Genomic DNA, 17,967 nt, shown 5'->3' on the forward strand with positions numbered 1-17,967 from the left:
AACCCAGTTAACGAAAAAAAAAAAACAGACACGTTTGTTAATTTTATTTTTGTTTGTTTGTTTATTCAAGGCTGTGACTGTAATATTACAGCGAAATATAGCTAGAGATGAGACAAAGATTTCCTCTTTTCTCCAAAAGAAAAAAAAAGCTTTTGGGAACTTTAAATGCCGTGAAATGTACCTGTAATACCTACAGTAAGTCTGAAAACAATATTATAACATTGGCCACGTATTCTTCCAGGTTTACTCTAAATGTATTAGCAAAACAGCAGCGCAGTAATTCATTGATGGGTCGGTTTTTATTAACTGTTTGACTCATACAGGCATTATTACCAGTGCACATGGGGATTTCATCACAAAACGTAAGTCATAAAATGATCTGATCTGACACCATTTCTTGACATCACATAAAGCCTTGGGTAAGTGATTTACATACTGTTATCTATCCAATAACAGATAACAATATCTGACAGAAGAGCCTACCACCAAACAAATGAACACTGATGCAGGCATACACACACATACTGTCCTACACACACCCTGGTCTGTCACACATTCTCTCAAACACATCCACACAGGTTTATTGTTCCTCCTTTTCTATGTTCAAGTCTCTTGATTAAGTTTGTCTGTCCCCAGCTGAAGGCAGCCAATTCGCAGTGAGGGTCCGCTGGCTGTGAGGCTGTTGGCCTGGGGGCGCTGACTGACGCTACATGTTCTCCGGGCAGGGTTCAGTCATCTGTGGTGTCCAGCACACTCTGGCTGAGAGCTAGGTCCCAGTAGTGTTCTGTGCCGTGCTTCTTGAAGTGTTCTCTGGCCATGCTCTCTGTGGGGCACTGCTTGAACTTCATGTCCCCAAAACTATGCTCTTTAGCTGTTCCCTGAAGAACAGATTAGGAATTATTAGACTTGAATAAGATCACAAACAAAACAAAGATACTCCAAATTAATTAGAAAACATTTTAAAAAGCAGAATGCATGAAAACTCACCTCCCAAATCAACCAACACTTGTTGTTTCTCTTTGTATCGTCATCACCATCTGGATCTAATTAAGAAAAAATTGTAAACAGCTTAGTTTCCCTGAAATACACAGATGCATGATGACTGGGCCAAAAGACTCAAGAGACGAGCCACTCTTACCATCTCTTTTACTGTTGTGTTCCTCCCACTTGATTCTGTGCATCATCAGCTTCTTGAATTTCTTCTGGGATTTGGGGCCTAAAACAGAATAAAAGTAATTCAGATACAAAATACATCGACTCCAAGTTAGATTTAGACTTTTTCCTGCAACTGCACACTTACCTACCTACAGCAACTTCAGTTACGTCCTTGTCAAAGATGGCGTCAGTCTAAAACTCCTTTCCTATTTAGATTTAATGCTCTCAGTTCCTTTTCATTTTATGTTCAGTGGAAATCCTATCCCTTGAGTGTGTCTAGACCTTCGTCTTCTATCACAAACCCACAGTGACAACTGTTTCTTTAGTTTTGAACCCATGAATTATGAATGTCAGTGAATAACTGACATTTAATGTCAACACCACAGGTTTTTCCCTTCACAGCAGTAAATGTATATTCCAAAGCATGTGTCAACTATGGTAAATGAGAGAGAGAGAGAAAAATATGTAACTGCAAGAACTAACAGGCTGAGATTTATTTTCCTGTATGCTGTACTGTACATTTAGTTTCTCTTACCTCCTTCCACTACAACAAGGTTGACATCTTTGTGCAGAACGACTGTGCCCGTCAGGTACAGCTGGTTGGCATTGGCCTCCACTTTAAACTTCTTAGCAGGATTTTGCAGGTTACGGATCCTGTACATGGAAGGAAAGGTGCTTTAATTAGACACACAAACGCTTCACTGTATACAGTATTTGCACTACAGTGTTTGCTCTCTCCATACAAATGCACACCTGTACACTGCAATGTGAACACCATTAGTGATGTCTTCTTTTAACTTTCTCTTCTTCTTCTCCTTCCTCTGCTCTGCCGTGAGTTTGCGAGCGGCATTGGCCTCTTCATGAGCCCTGCTCAGAGGGAGGACACAGTTAGAAACACCTTGGAGGCTTGAAGGTTTTAATTCTTCTTCTTCATTATGTTACACATAAAATTTAGGACTGGTGCAAGAAATAAGAAGGAGGGACAATGTGTAGAGATTAGTTGTGTTACTAACTTCTGTCTCTTGGCCATCTGTGCTCTGACATGAGCCTCTACTTTTGTTGGGTCCTGAACTGCCTCTGTCCCCAGCACTCTCATCAGGTTGGAGATGCGCACTGAGAAAATGAAAAGCAAACATCAGCTACATTCTGTTTAATCCAGCACTGTAGTAATTTGTAACTGTAATTAATTTGTGTGTGGGTACCTTTGGGTTCTGGTGGAGGCATCAGTCCCAGACGAACCTTCTCCTGTACTTCTTTTTGGCCCTCCCTTCGTGTCTGTCTTCTCAGTTTCTTCTGTTCTTTCTTTGTCAGGTATACACCCAGCGTGACCGGCTTATCTGTGTCAACTGAGAAAACCCACCCACACAAAATATTGTAACCATTCCATCTTATTATTATGGTAGTAATGAAATGAATACCATTAAGACAGTTTGTAGGGTGTGTAATGGCTTGTGGACATATGTGACTGCCTTCAGAACTGGGCAACTTTTGAAAAATGAAGCTACTAACGGACCTTGTAGTAAAATGTCAACAGACTTGTTCAGATTCACAGACATATGACAAGAAAGCATGCTCAAACCGTATTCAACACACTCCTGGAAATGGGACTGACTGGGTGTCCTCTGTCTATTTTTTCTTTTTATTTGCATATTCACATATAGTTTTTATTCATTTAGCTCTTCATGTGGCTCGACCAAGTTAAAACATTTCATATAATTTATTACAATATCTATTATTAACTCACCAAATGCAACTGCATTGCCTATTGGAGTGTACTTCAACTTTCTGATTAAGACTGTTATATAGACAGATATGTTTATGACACTTGGGAGCACATTTAACAGTGTGTAGATGTTATATTGGGTTATGAATTACCCAAGACATGTGAGGTCCTGTATTTACGTAATCTGATACAAGAAAATAAACAACACAAGAACCGATATCTTGTGAAGTTCTATTAGCAGCAACAAAGAAGGCAATCATGAGAAAACGGAGAAAAGAAGACACCAATACCCTGAGACACTGGCTGCACATTGCTGAAGAGATACATGAAATGTAAAGACTAACGTGATGAGAAGTCAACATTTAATTTTATGAAAAATGAGACCAACAGCCTGCTTCTAAAACCCATACCCAAAGACAGTACTAAAAGCTTTAAGCTAGAGATAGAGAAACGTTAAGTTGCATCAGTTAAGTTCTATACCTCACTGATGCCAATTTTTGTGTCTTGTAATAACAGAATGAGAAGCAATAAAAATTAAAGTTAAAAAAAAAAAAAAAAAGACTACATTTGACTTCATAAACACTCACCTGGGGGGCTAATTTGGGCAGGATGTTCTACCAGGTTGGTCACACCAAAGAGCTCCAGCTGTTCAAATTTTGTGTCTGAGTTTCTGCATTAAAAAGGAAAAACAAGTCTGTTAACATGTCAGTAAGTAAGATGATTAAGTACAAACTGCATTATTGGACCATGAAAATTATGCTTTATAGTTTTTCCGTGGCAGTGAGAATGAGACAATGGATAGTTTATACATATAACCTAAAACCATATCAAGCTTTTAAGGTCCTGGGTTAGCTGCGGTCTCTTACATGTCTGTGTTGGAGGGCAGGACGTAAGAGTCCCACCACTCAATGTTGGGCACCTCCCCTTCTCCCACCTCCTTCTTTGGGGCAATCAGGGCAAGCTTGGTGGATGTCTGGATTCCTGTCTTCTTTGCTGCCTGGGCAATTTCACTCTGCAACCTTTCCAACTGGGCCTGATTGATGCAAAGTGCAGGACAAACGTCAAGTTGTTTCAACAGTTGCAAACTATTCTATTCCACATAATCCGGTTCAGAGTTGACAACTGCTGACACTGAACAAATAAGGAGTTAAATCCCACCTTAGTTCTAATTCTCTGAGCAATCTTCTCAAAGTGGCCCTGATCATGGAATTTGAAGCCCCTGCGAGGACGCTGAGGTAGTGTAACAGACACACGTTGGTCGAAGTAGGACGTGGACTCCAAGTCCTCCCCAGGCTTCTCCTTCAGCTGCTGCCGGAACTGCTCCCTCTTTACAGCTCGAATGTTAGCTAAACATTGAGAGTTCATTAAGAAACACCCAAACAAGGAAATGAGACTGTGTATGTGTGCAGTGGACCGCTGCGTGCATACCTTTCAGTGTGGGCATGCGGTGTGTGAGTTCAACCTCTTTGCCACTCGCATCCACAGTTCTCCCTTTCTCATCCAGAATAAGAGGTGTTGGCTTGTTCACCTCCTTGACTTCTACCTTCCTATAAAAAGGGACAACCAGAAAAAAACAGCCTATTTTCACACTGCCCCAATAACAAACAGATGATTTTAAAATCCTTTCAGCAGTGTGGTATTACTCACGGCGGAGCAATTCCCATGGCGTGCAGATTCGCTAGTGCCACTAAGTTGTGAGGCCCAGTGTTCCCCAAGGCTCCAAGAATACCAGGCTTCATGGCTAGCTGGGACTGGATGCGCGCTTGTAGCTCCGCGGCCTTGCGGGCCTTCTCGATAGCATCATTCATAAAGCTGGCGGCCTGGGAGGGAGCGATGGATGAGGCACCACCCGCAGCCGCAGCAGCGGGAGAGCCAAGAAGACGCGACACTGGAGAGGCTTCCATTTGTGGCTGTGGTGTAGGAAGGGGCAACCGCTATAGTCAGGGTGAAATAATAATGCTGTCATACTCGATGTACTACCTGAAACTGTGGATACTCATTCTTCAGTATGAATATTCTTGCAGATTTTGGGGGGAAAAAACCTTACTGGTGTGGCAGGGACTGAAGAAGCAAAACTCAGTTGTTTCTTCCTCTCTTCGATCTGTCTTGTGGCTGCCTCCATCATCTGTTTGATCTATTAATATATATGCAGTTATAGTTAATGCAGAAAATGCATCATAAAAAAAAATCCAAAACAACTTATTTAGCTATAACCTTAATGGTTACTGAGAAAACAGTATCATACCTGCATTTTGGTAAGCATGCCAGGGCTCTCAGATGGAGGTCCAGGTATGACCTCAGGCTCCTCCACCTCCTCAAAGCGAGGGACCCGTTTCCGCTTTGCCACTGTCCCATCTCCTACATCCAGAGTTTCTCGCACTGCACCTGTGTCAGCTTCATCACCAAAGACATCCTGAAACCAACCAGCCAAAACAGAAACAAGGATAATTTTAGATTATCATTGAAAAATGACATATTACCATTAAGCCAAACATAACTGTACACTTGGTGTAACTACATGATTATTTCCTGCTTTTGTCAATTTCAGAACTCTGTGTAAACATGAAACCTAGCTTCCATTTTATGGTTAAAGTCAAGGGCTGTTAGCAACATCTGAGTTAATAAAATTAAATATGGTATATGCAGGGGGGTAAAGGTGGGGTTTGTCAACTCACCACCCTGTATGAACTGAGGTTTAAAGAGATCAGACTAATATAATGTATGCATTAAAAGCATTATCTCGTTTCCTGATATACTTTTGTATATCAGCATGTTGATGTAGTCAGTGCAATTCTTGGTCAGCAAACTGATCTAATTATTTATTTATACTGTGTCTGTGTACCTTCAGGTCTCTCTTGCGGTTCTTTTCTCCTGCTCCTTTGTTACCGCGGGCACTGCGGCTCTCCTCCAGTGCTTCAAAAAGACGCTCCACAAAACCTCCAGCAGAGTCATCAAGGAAGGGACGCAGCTGGTCTGAGGGGGAAATTAATGTCATATCCTTAGCACAAATACACAAATTGTTAGCACTTGTACTTTTTCACCTAGATTAATTTACAGAGCATATGAAAGCAAGCTCCAATACATGTAGTGTTACATGTAAAAATGTTAAAAAAAAGAGTCTACTTGAAACCCTGGACCTCTGATGTTAGGTGTAAAATGCATTTGGTCTTAACTGGATATTGACTAAAGTATCATATATGTAAATATAAAAAACAGTGGGTCTCAAATGGTCAGAACAGCTACCTATGGTCTTCCTTTTGTCCAGTCCCTTTCCAACACAGTGCAAAGCTGCAGTGACCACAGTTGGCTCCGAGAAACCAAGCACTTTCTTCACAGTGCGCTCCACCCATGGCCTCAACTCCTCCACCTCCCGCTTAGGAAGAGACATCCTCTGGTCCTGCAGAACAATATAACATTTAAAACACGTAACAAGAATATTCACTAACGTTAATTTACCGGTTATCACAAAATTGTCTCCATGAACATTAGTTCTGTTTTAGATTGTTTTATCGCCTGAAGTGAGAGTCCCAACCAGGGCTACATGAAAACAAACCTCCTCTGCCACTTACCCCTGCACACTTAGCTACCGCTGCACAAACACAAACGTTCACCACTAATTTACTCTTAAAAAGACATGCACACTGACAAATTTGCCATTGTCCGTCAGCTGATAACTGCAATGTCAGACTGGCTGGCAGACGTGCTAACCACGAGCAACATTCAAGCTAAAATCAATTACATCCGCCAAAACTCCCCGGTTGCCTGCTAACTAACGTTAGCATGCTGCTGTGTGCCAGCTACCAACATTCGCGAATAACTGCTTAATAAAGCGTTACAAACCTCTCTATTCAGCCTTTATCCCGTGTCAGAGCGCTTAGGCTGTAACGGTCGAAAGCAAATGACCAAATCCGAGAAGAGTAAAACTCTCAAACTGCAAAGTTTTACGTGAAACTTTCTGTTAAGACGCACCGTTCACACAACGTTTCGGATCCGGGACCCGGAACAGGAAACAGACGCTTCTTCTTCTTCTTCTTCGTGAGTGTTCCAGTGCAGAAGTTTCCGTCGGATGTCCGGTGTTTCCACCCAGCGGCGTCTGGTGGAAGCTGTCCCGTCTATCTCTCAAGGTAACACGTTGACAATACAGATGAAAAGTTCGGGATTTAGAGAAATATACTGTCTTCTCTGTATTTGACCAAAAGAGCATTAGCTTACAAAGGTATAAAAGATTAGGTTAAGCCGTGGTATTATGACAGAACCGGGTAAAACAAGTTAAGTAGAGCTTGAAAAAAAAACATCTAAAATACTATAACTTGATCTGCAACGAGTGAGTAAGCAAATTTTTGCATTTCTCAAGGTTTTTATTTCGTCTTCTATTCTTCCTGCAGCTTAGCTTCATTTCTGAAAGCACTGACTTTTGTCACAGCCACAGTTGCCATGCTGAACGGCCAAATTTGTTATATTTTAGGCCTCTATAGCTAAATAATTAACATTGATCAACCAATCATTATCATTTGTTTTAATGGTTAATTACGACTAATGACCATCCTTTGTCCTCTTTAAAAGTTGTCAACAAATACAAAGATTTTGTTTCTTTGCCTCCATCACAAAATGTATATGTTAAAATCCTTTCACTTATAAACCAGAAACTGAACAGATTAGTTGCAGTACATTGCCCAAAATATCATTTTGATTACTTAACATTTCCAGTTGCCTCTCATAAGGTTATGGCTCAGGTCTTTATTTACAACATAAAACTACAACCTATCCAAAATCTCCTTTTATCACTCTTCCATCTATAGTGAAATATTGCCCACCTATTGCCTAACTAACCACAGAGTGGCCATGAACCCAGTGCCCTGCTAAAAACATGGGGTTGTCAGGTGATCTCCATTTCCTCTCACTGTAGGCCCGCCCCCTCATTTTTTTCTCCATCTTTGCATGATGTGGGTCAACTGAGTGCAGTTGTAGTAGTGTGAGCATGAATGCAGTAGTGAGCCTGAGGCTACACCAGTCTGCCAGATCACGCCCTCCCTCTACAACAGTCCACGTCCACGCCTTCACTCACACTGCTGATTGTTGTGTATGACCATCAGGAATAAACTGTGTATGCACAGCATATTATAGTTTGCCAGACATGCTCTTTCTGCAGAGTTATAGCAATCATCATCATGTCAGCCATTCATTAGAGCTACATTCAATCACTCCTACTGAACAGTACACCCCCATCATCAACCCCCTCAGATGCTGATTCATCAAGGATACATCACTCACAATTTACCTTCTGGCTTTCACTCACTCACCCACTCACTCAGTCTGTTTACATCCATGTTTACATGCACCCTGCTGCCTGATTTATGTGAATGGCCAGACTGAGCTTTTATATGGTTTGCATTACCCCATTTTGGTATTTGGAAGGATATCTGGTAGCTTAAAGGAAACCTCTTATTAACACCACTAACACCATTGAATGAAATTTGAGAAACTTTCATTGTATATATTTTTTTTTCAGTGCTGAAATGTGAGCCTCTTCCACCACCACAAGCCTCATTGTGTACAGAAACACAGCTTTGGATCCAGTTCACTCAGTGACCTCTCTGTTGTATGTCCTAAATCAAAACACAATAAGAAACAAAACAATGTCTTGTAAATGTGAAGATAGTTTTGTTTAATGTCATATTTTTTCCCAATTTTTCTTTTAATCTACATAAATCTTAGACATTTGTGAAAAATTTCCAGAACAATTTCCCATTGTAGACATTCAGTCTACAATATTATAGAATTCAAATAAATAAATAAAACAATTAAGCAAAATTGTTGTTGGTTAATTTTCTCTTGATCAACAAATCAATTAATTAATCATTTCATCCTCATATGAGACAATTATTGGCAAGATTAAAACATAGATCTGATCTGTCAGTCGCATAATTCTCTCTCCAATGTTGACCTTAATTTTGGTAAAACAACCTGATTAAATATTTGCATGACATTTACAGGAGTAATGCTTTAATCTGGTTGTAATCAAATGATCAGCAGGCCAGTCAACAACACACCTACACACACACTCTCTCTCTCTCTCTCTCTCTCACATTTATCCACCCAGCTACCTCCACCACCACCATCCACACCACCACCCGTGACCAACCTGAATTCCATGTTGGCACATGTGCAGAGTGCCCCCCCCTCCCCAACCTTAAGCTCTCTATTATGTAATGAGACCTCAGCACATATTATGACAATACCACAGACATTTCCATACAACTACTACTACACAGAAAAACAAAACACACACAGGCTCACACACACACACACACACAATGCAGAACAGTGACTTCCACTTTCCTGTGCAGCTAAAATAAGTGTGATACAGCATCACAGGGACTTGTGGTGAGAGTTGAATGAATTAATCTACTATATTACAGGAATGCCAGGCATTTAGTCTGTGGTAAATCCTAGCCCAAAATCTGTAAAGCACAAATTGTTGAATCTTTCACAAGTGTTTCCTTTCATTTGCTGAACAATTTCCAACCACGTGATGTCAGCTGAGTGTATTGATGTGCATTATTGCTATGCTATAAATATTACATAAGAGCATAATTTATGACTTTAGTTGAGATATGCTCCTTGTTCCTTCACACAGCGTTTTTTGATTCATCAAGTGTGTGGTTATGGTATATTTCATCATGCTGACCCAGTTTTATTTTATTGTATCTGACAAGGGCTGTAAATCATGTTGGAAGATACAATCTCAGGGGACTCGGCTACAGGGGCTGCTAGGACTTCAGTGTGTGTCAGTGTGAGTGCACGTGCATACTAAATCCCAAGTCGTCTGCTAAGAGTGTGAGCTTTTATCTCTCACTATTTTTCTCATTCATAACCCTCTCTGTTTTCCAACTCTGCCTCCTTTACGCACCTTTCTTTTTTCTGCCCTCAGAATCTGGTGATTCCCTTTCACTCACTGTACGTGAATAATTGAGCAGTCGTGCAAGATGGCGTCATCACGAGCAGGCTCCCGGGAACACATTTAGGCCAAAGAAACTGATGAGGATGTTATTTGCCTGTAGCTCGGACGTGCCCCAAATATCACACACAATGTCATGGGATACACGTGCGTCCTTGAATATGTAGTCCTGGTATTTCTTTCTTTACCAGGTCCACTGTTGGTGACATTATAGTGATGGGGACCACAGATGGTGGGCAGCGCAGCTTCTTCAGCCCCGCACACGAAGGCCCGTCATTGCTGTGAGCTCTAGTAAGACAGAAATGACTTCGAAATAGCTCTGATTTCCAATGCAGGGCTGCCCACTGTGCAATTTTAATGAGCACCGAGGCTGTTTTGGGACTGGTCGGCACTAAAACCCCCTGAGGACTTGGGGTGAGTAAGCGCATGTGTGTGTGAGTGTGTGCTCCTACCGTGTCTTTGCATTTGTGTGAACCCACGAGCGTGTTTGTGTGTAGCTGAAAAGTCACAGTGTGGCTTCACCTCACGTGAGTTTTACTGGAGTGCAGTGAGTGAATTATGGGGGAGGGGATTTAAGAATAAGTGAATAAGCGCCTCATTGTGTCATTCCCGTCAGCACACACACGGAACATGAAGCAGGCAACTGGACAGACACCCTTAAATCATTAACTTGTTAAAACCAATAACGGAATGTGGACCTACAAATTAAAACCTACACAACACGGGATAAGAGGCACAGTAAGTTCATTATGTGCAATCCTATTGATGCACGGACACACATGCTCAATTAATCCAACACATGCTTGTTGGATACTAAGAAGTGAAAACAACTGAGCGCAGCAGTGATTCAATAACAAAAAAGCCTCTCAATCTCACAGACAAGATTAGCTGTAATGTAGACATTTGTAAAATACAGCATGCTAAATTGTCTATAATGTGATAAGGAAATAAAACTTTTCCAAAACAAAACTGTAGAAGGCAAAAAGAAAAACACCTAACCACAACAGAAACAGGTGGAGCTAATTAAATTACTATTAAAAATAAGTGGGGAAAAACAACAAATGTCCTCTATGTTTCCCAAATCTGAAGTGAGGTTAGGTCTCCTCCCTGTGCCCTCCACACATCCTCTCCCCGTCCTTTTCCTCTTGCCCCTCATAATTTATCCTCCAGAGGAGAGAGGAGGAAGGAGAGGGGGGGGTAGCTTCTCTGCTAAAAACTGCATGGATACAAGGGGGGGCCGAAAGGGTGGGAGGCGGAGGGGAGGAGGGAGGGAAGGCGGTCTCTGTTGTTGTAACGTAGCACAGTCAGTGTGTCAGAGACAGGCCCATCACAAAATCAGCCAGTCAGTGTGTCAGAGTGTGCGATGGGGACTGGCGCACGCATGTGCATCTGTGTTTATAGCTCTGGGTTTTTGTGTGTGTGTGTGTGTGCGTGTGTGTACATGCAGCATGGCTGATTTCATCCCGTCTGAGCAGGGAGAAATCAAACCACACCCTCTTAAAATGTGCCATTCTCCTGCCCATGTGCACGCAGTATCCATGCTGCTGGAGTCCAGAAAAAAATGGGGAAATGTTTAAACATTTTTAATTTAGCAAAATGAGAAATAATTGAAACAGTGAAATTAATTTAATACTATAAGTTTTTTTTATTGACTAAAGATTTTCCTGACTGATCAAGAAAATAATCAGATTAATCAGTAATGAAAATATTCATATTGACAGAAATCACTTCAGCAAATCAAATTGTTTTACAGTGAAATAAAATAGAGAAATCTAACAAATCCTCACATTTAAAAAGCTGGAACCAGGAAATGTTTTAGTATATTTGCCCTCTAACCCCTAACCCTTCTGCTGATCAACAAATAGGTTAATTCATTATTTCAGCCATATATGAGACAGTTATTTGCAAGATTTCTATATAACTCATTCTACTCTGGTCAAAAAATGTATGTAGTTTCATAAACTGTTACAGGAGTGCAGTTAACTTTTGACTTTCACCCTTTCATCTTTTATTTTTTCAGAGGGACTGATATCACCATGCCTGGATAGAGAGATGAGTAGCAGTGTCTGACTGTTGTGTTAATAGTACCGTGAATTCTTTGATATTTACTGATTTACTCACCGCGATCACATAAAATAAACAACTAACCCACATGAAAACACGTAAAAGCTACAGTAGTGTCTGGGCTCTGTAGTAGCAGCTGGTTAGAGGATCAGCCAGTCCCCCCCCTCCCACTACTGCCAGTCAGATTACTGAGGCTGTAGTCTCACACCCGGTTGCCCCTCCTTCTCACTACCCTCTCCTTCCTCCCTTCACCCCCCCACCCACCCACACACGCATACTTAAAAATGTACAGTCTCTAAATCTGCACCCCATTGAGTCACACATCTGTTTAGTGAGAGCTGCTTTCCAAAACAAGCCTTACTCACACCACCACACCATTTTATGGCAAAAAGACGAGGACAAATACACGTGTACATACTCAGGAAATGAGCACAAAATGCAGGCAGACAGTTCAGCTTTCAAAAACATCTCATTTATTAAAAGATTTTTTTGTCCTTTTGTATCGTTATTGAAAAAGTAGCCAGAAGAGTAATATCATGTAAAGATGGGGTGAGAGAAAGACAAGAGTTTATCTTAGAAAGAAAAGGTACTAACGGGATTGAGGGAGATGAAGGAGAGAGGGCAAGAGCAGACGAATGCAGCAGAGTGGGGGAAGGGAGGCCGGGGGGGGGGGGCTACAGCGAGTTTTTACGATGTAAGAAGAAGAAGGCAGCTAAAATAAACAAGACATATTATTTCTGACCAGTCAGCAGTGATCGCTGCAGTAGAAAACATACATGAAAAAAAGGACATAAACAATGAAAAATAAGTGCAATTGGTTTGTCTGTCATATCACAACCGTATAAAAACAGGAGTCGTGTGGAAGACACCCCCAACCTCTGACTGAGAGTCAGCGTCTGGCGCTCCGTGCTGTCATGTTTGGGGACAGAACGGAGCAGGACAGTCTGACTCCAGGTCTGTGACTGAAGGTTTGTACACACCTTACTCCAAAAACATAGGCAGTAACATGGAGGCTGCCAGTGACTCTGTGTTCACACGTGGTGCTTTTTTGGAGGAGGTCTGTTACGTGGATAACCCCTCACCCTCTCTAGTTATGTAAATAGTATATGAACCACTCATACCAATTTAAAAATACTTTAGTCTAAATATTTACAATTCTTTTCCATTATAGGTAAATCCAATCACATCACTAAATCCCTCTTCTACATTTATAAGAGTATTGTGAGCAGATTTCCAAATAGAGAGAGAGAGAGAGCCTCCTATCAAACATCTAAATTAGAAGTGGAATTAGAATAACAATAGCAGCAGTAGAGGGTTACATTTATATTTTCTGTTTTTTCAAGTTTTCAAGAGCACCGGCTATAAGTGCAGTTCAGACTGTTCCTCTGTTGATCAGAACTAAAAGAAAAGCCTCAAAGGAAGGCTACACTTCAACACTACATGACGAATAGTAGCCACTGCTGTTGGTGTGTGTTAAAGCTGAAGATGTAGGCTGTTTGGATCAGGTGTAGATGTCAGAATACTAGAGCTGGACACCGGTTATTAAGCAGTAGATAGCTGATGGTACTGTTGGTTTTGATGCTGTGAGGTGAAAATGACTACATGTAGGCTTTCACGATTGAATGTGTACTGGTTTTGTGAAATACAAGCAAACAATCAAAACGCAGTATGAGTGCACTAAAAGCACCAGATGCTTTTTTTTTTTTCTGAACACATCCCATTTGGTAAAAAGGCACAGTAGTCCAATAGTCCAATCATAAGATTTCACTTCCTTCAGTTTTTTTTCTTTCCTCATGATAGCAATAAAAAACCACAAACTGTCAACAGCATCTTCCCAGTCGCCTCAAAATAAAAAAACTGTAGGCCAAACTATGCAAGCGCACAGGAGGCGATACTCAGCTGCCCAATAAATAAATACAATAAATAAAAGCAGTGTCAGATCAACACATCAATAAATTAACTGTGGGACAGAGTCATATGTCCTTGAGTGGTCCTTAATTTTCCTCAGGCTGGTCTTTTAAAAGTCATTCTTGGGTTTTCATGACACTGATTACCGGTCAGCTTGCAGTCGGCGAACGGGCAGAAACATGTGACCCGTGACGAGAAAAGTTGTGTGACCTCTGATCGCTGCGATGCCACAGGGCTCCTCTCGATGCCTCGCCACCGATCTGCCAAGTGCCCAAACACTCCTTGGATTACATTCGTAAGTTGATGACATCATTTTTTCCACAGTCTCCAATGACTCTAACGCTCCACACATACAGTATAATGCTGCGCTCTGTACACTGTATTTCTAACATCACTCGCTACAAGATTTTCAAACGACCTCGGTGTCATTTTTCCTCTGCAAGCCAGTCGCCTCAGTTCTATCTACAACTGAATGAAAAGTCAAAGTGTCTCCTGCCACAAGACTAGAATCAAATTCAACTCACTCACATTAATTCACTCTGGATTAAGTCCTAACTCGACTTACTTCATCGGATTAAACCTGGGAAGTGTTCATGATGAACGCTGACATCAGCTTTTCTGTTCTCTGATCCCTGACCTGAGTCCCTCAGGTCGGATGTCTGCTCAAACACTCATCTCTGAATACAGTATAATGATTGTTTTCATGCTGAGGAGGAACAAGTATTTGCTCATCGAAATTCTTCAAAGTCTCTCAGATTGGTCATTTACTCAATAACCTGTAAACCTGTAAATAGTCTTAATGCTTCAGGTGTTCTTTCCTGTCGCCCTCAACCACAGCCTCCTTTGTGCACATGTTTTATACTATTGTGGAAATATTATCAGCTAGATTTGAGTTATTGAAATACATTAAATCCTGTTGTTTGAAATAACTGTTGTAGTTGTGAACTTGATGAGGGGTTTTGTGTCATCTATCATTTGTCTTCAACATCTAAGCACCTACAATTCTTTCCTCCCCTTCCTCTCTTTAATGTATCTTTAATGACAGGCCTTCAGCCTCTTCCCTTCTTCCTCTCACAGCAGCTTTTAGCTCGGTGGTATAACAAAGCCAGGCTGCCGGCTCTTTGCTTGTTCAGTGCATCAGGTCTCTAAAGGGGTGGGGCACGCCCTGGGCAAATGCTTAAGTATGACATGAGGAGATTGGCTTTGACCCTGACAGGCCTTGATGGTCTCACTCTCACTCTGTTGTCCAGCAACAGGCTGGCTTTGGCACCGGATTGGCTTCTTCAGGTTTTTGGGGTGTTTGTATGGTGTGGTAGAAGAGACGGAGCTGTCTTGCGTGGCGGGGCTGCCCCTCCTGCTGGGCGGGAAGATGGCAGCGACAGGCTGGTTTTCGTTGTTACCCGCCGCTGTTGCTCCCTCGTGCGAGGGGCAGGCTTTTCGTGGAGACAGGATGGGGGCAACGTGAACCCACGTCAGGCTCGGCTCAGAGCTTTGGCCTGCTTTGTACTTTGATAGCTTGCCTAGTTCCTCGCTGTCGCTGTCCTTTCCCTTTGTGTCCTCATCTAGCTGGCTGTTATCAGCTACATCTGGCAAATTTTGATTTGCAGATGCCAACGATGGAGGAGAAGGAGGCTCGTCCCTTTCATCTTGATCTTGCTTCGCCCTCTTCTCTTCGGCTCTGATACGAGGACACTTGAGAAGCACCGGGGAAGGAGTGGGAGCGTCCGTACCTGTCCAGCTGAGTCTGCGCTTCTGGAAAATGAGCAGGACAGTAATTTGCAATTGAATATAGAACTCGTGGCGGTGGGGTTTGTTGGTGTGTGCACAAGCAGGCTCTTGCACACACAGGAATGAGTGTGTTCTTACCTTAACGGGAATATGTAACTGATCCCTGTGCTTGTGCGGCGGGGTGGAGCTGGAAGTGTCTTGGAGAGAGCGGGCAGGGGATGTGGCGACGCTGGAGGCTGCAGAGACAGGCTGAGTGGGGATTTGAGGAAACCAAAGCTTTAGCATCATCTCCACCTGGAGCAGAGTGTTCAGGTACTTCTCCCTAGAAAAACGAGAAATGGGAGATATGAATGTAAAGTGAGGAACGGATGGTGATGCGATTGTGTTACTGCACAAGAAAACATCTGGATGTTTATGGTCCTTTATATAGATCCAGATAATATGTCCTCTGAAGTTTGGGGTTTCTTTGCACTGTCACTGAATGCTGTAACTCTAACCTACCACAAAGACTGTTCAATAAAACATGGAACTGGAGATGAGGCTTGAAATAGAAGACTACGACACTGGTCCCTTCTTATTATAACCACAATTTAATAATCTAAAATCCAGCTAAGATGTTTCGTCTAATGATTCAGGGGCGAGACAAGGATGAGTAACAAGAGTTTTAGAAACACTGAGGGTGGGTGGTGGGGCAATGTGGGTGACAACTCACCCGCTGTTGGGTCTCTGTAAAACCCCCACGATCCTCTGGATTCGATCCATGGCAACGCTCTGCTGGAAACTGCTCAAACCTGTCAATCAAAAACATATTCCTCCCGTCAGCCATTTACGCTCTGAGGCTCCAGTCATGGAAAATGCATGCACATGTAGACATTCACACACACTCTCTCATATACACACACACACACACACACACACCACTTTCACTTGAGATGTCAGTAAAGTCTTGTGAGTTGATGAGTCAGCCACAAGAATGTCGCTTTACACACGCTGCACTTTGGACTACATCAATAGGCTGCGTCAATGCAGGCTGCTGCACAGGGGAACACGCTCTATTGCAATGGATTGAGGCCACTCAGATCATATAAACCTGTGTTCAGCATCTACACGTTTAGCTGCCAGTCTGCACACATGCTCGTCTGGAGGCAGTGACGTAAGTATGCTTACCGCGGTCGAATCGGCCCCTCTTCAGTCCATTCAGCAGCTCCAGCAGGGGCCTGACAAAACCCTGTAGCTCAGCACACTGACAGAGGAAGAGGAAGAGATGATAGATTACTACTGAGTTTGGGTTTGGACTTGCTGTCTGAATCAGTCTGCTAGGTCTTTCTCTACACACACACATTTCTCTGTCACCCCTCTTCTCATCACTTTCTTTTTCTGTGCCCTCCACCCGGACCGGTCCCTTACCTTCTGAGCAAACAGCAGATCTCCCTCTGATTTTGGGATCTGGCTTGTAGGGTCCGTCTCGTCCAAGCTGATGTCAGCTGCCTTGCCGCCACTCTCCGACCTGTACGACTCATCCTCTTCCTCTTTATCTGTGAAGCCGTCGCACGTCCACTGGGACCCGGGACTTTCAGATCCCCCATCTCCATTGGCTGTAGCCCCACCCGCCCCGCCAACAGTGACGGAGGAAGAGCTGTCTGTCAGGAAGACGTCTGTGTCGTCCTCCGCCTGCTCTGAGTCGCTGAACAAGAGGCTGTCGCTGGAGCTCAGGGAATCGAAAGAGGGTTGAGAGGAAGTGCTGCCCTGGGACTGCATTGCTGTTGGGGCCGCAGAACAGGGTTAGGGTTATTGATAATCAGTTTGGTTTAGAAAGAAACAAAAAAAAAACAGCTTGACTGAAAACTCAAAACAAGAATCTATTTAATTGAGGCAAGGCACGTGGAGACAGAAAAGAAGTGAAATACACAGAAACAAAATCATTACAAAAAGCACTGCTTTCCTTTTTTTTTTTTTTTAACCAATTTCTCTCCCAAAAATAATAACCCCAATTACTCAAAATGGTGGGTATACCAGTGCCCTAGTTTTACATGGTGCAGAGTGGGACTGGGGCTAGGCAGTAAGCACACAATGGTAGTGTATGTCTGGCTCCCATTGAGGAGATTGGAGACTGGAGAGGAGAGTAAAATGTGAGGGGGATGGGAGATTGTAGAGTAGTGAAATCAGAATAGGCAGCCTCCCTCCCTCCCTCCCTCCCTCCCTCCCTCTCTCTCTCTCTCTCTCTCTCTCTCTCTCTCTCTCTCTCTCTCTCTCTCTCTCTCTCTCCCACTGCCTCCAGTGCTCTCTCTAGCCCCTCCTCTCTGTCTCGGGCTTGCTCTCCATCCCCCCTTGGACTCACACACACACACACACACACACACACACACACACACACACACACACACACACACAAACCTCTCTCTTTCCTCTCCGGCTGCATTTCTGTATGCCT

At 42.8% G+C, this 17,967-nt stretch overlaps 2 protein-coding genes across 3 annotated transcripts; both read right to left on the bottom strand.

The window, feature by feature from the left end:
* Positions 1 to 51: 51 nt before the first annotated feature.
* On the bottom strand, positions 52 to 6,874 carry prpf3 (PRP3 pre-mRNA processing factor 3 homolog (yeast)). 2 transcript variants are annotated; one of them, XM_041045247.1, is made up of 17 exons: positions 6,719 to 6,874; positions 6,122 to 6,275; positions 5,721 to 5,851; positions 5,124 to 5,291; positions 4,926 to 5,012; positions 4,526 to 4,788; positions 4,307 to 4,425; positions 4,037 to 4,224; positions 3,745 to 3,911; positions 3,466 to 3,548; positions 2,358 to 2,501; positions 2,169 to 2,268; positions 1,909 to 2,022; positions 1,691 to 1,809; positions 1,139 to 1,216; positions 988 to 1,043; positions 52 to 878 (listed from the first exon to the last, which is right to left on the bottom strand). In XM_041045247.1, exons 2-17 carry the CDS (start codon positions 6,264 to 6,266, stop codon positions 729 to 731), a joined length of 2,112 nt encoding a protein of 703 aa, XP_040901181.1. In that variant the 5' UTR covers positions 6,267 to 6,275; positions 6,719 to 6,874; the 3' UTR covers positions 52 to 728. The 2 variants fall into 2 exon arrangements, with proteins under 2 accessions (XP_040901181.1, XP_040901180.1); XM_041045246.1 differs by having other exon boundaries at positions 4,526 to 4,812.
* A 5,524-nt stretch (positions 6,875 to 12,398) lies between these two features.
* Positions 12,399 to 17,294, bottom strand: LOC121185418. Its single transcript, XM_041043485.1, has 5 exons — positions 16,944 to 17,294; positions 16,704 to 16,779; positions 16,249 to 16,327; positions 15,675 to 15,858; positions 12,399 to 15,560 (listed from the first exon to the last, which is right to left on the bottom strand). The coding sequence occupies exons 1-5, from the start codon at positions 17,292 to 17,294 to the stop codon at positions 14,946 to 14,948; spliced, it is 1,305 nt and encodes a 434-aa protein (XP_040899419.1). The 3' UTR covers positions 12,399 to 14,945.
* Between the last annotated feature and the right edge of the window lie 673 nt (positions 17,295 to 17,967).

This window comes from Toxotes jaculatrix, chromosome 8 (assembly GCF_017976425.1).
Source record: "Toxotes jaculatrix isolate fToxJac2 chromosome 8, fToxJac2.pri, whole genome shotgun sequence".
NCBI classification, from domain to species: Eukaryota; Metazoa; Chordata; class Actinopteri; family Toxotidae; genus Toxotes; species Toxotes jaculatrix.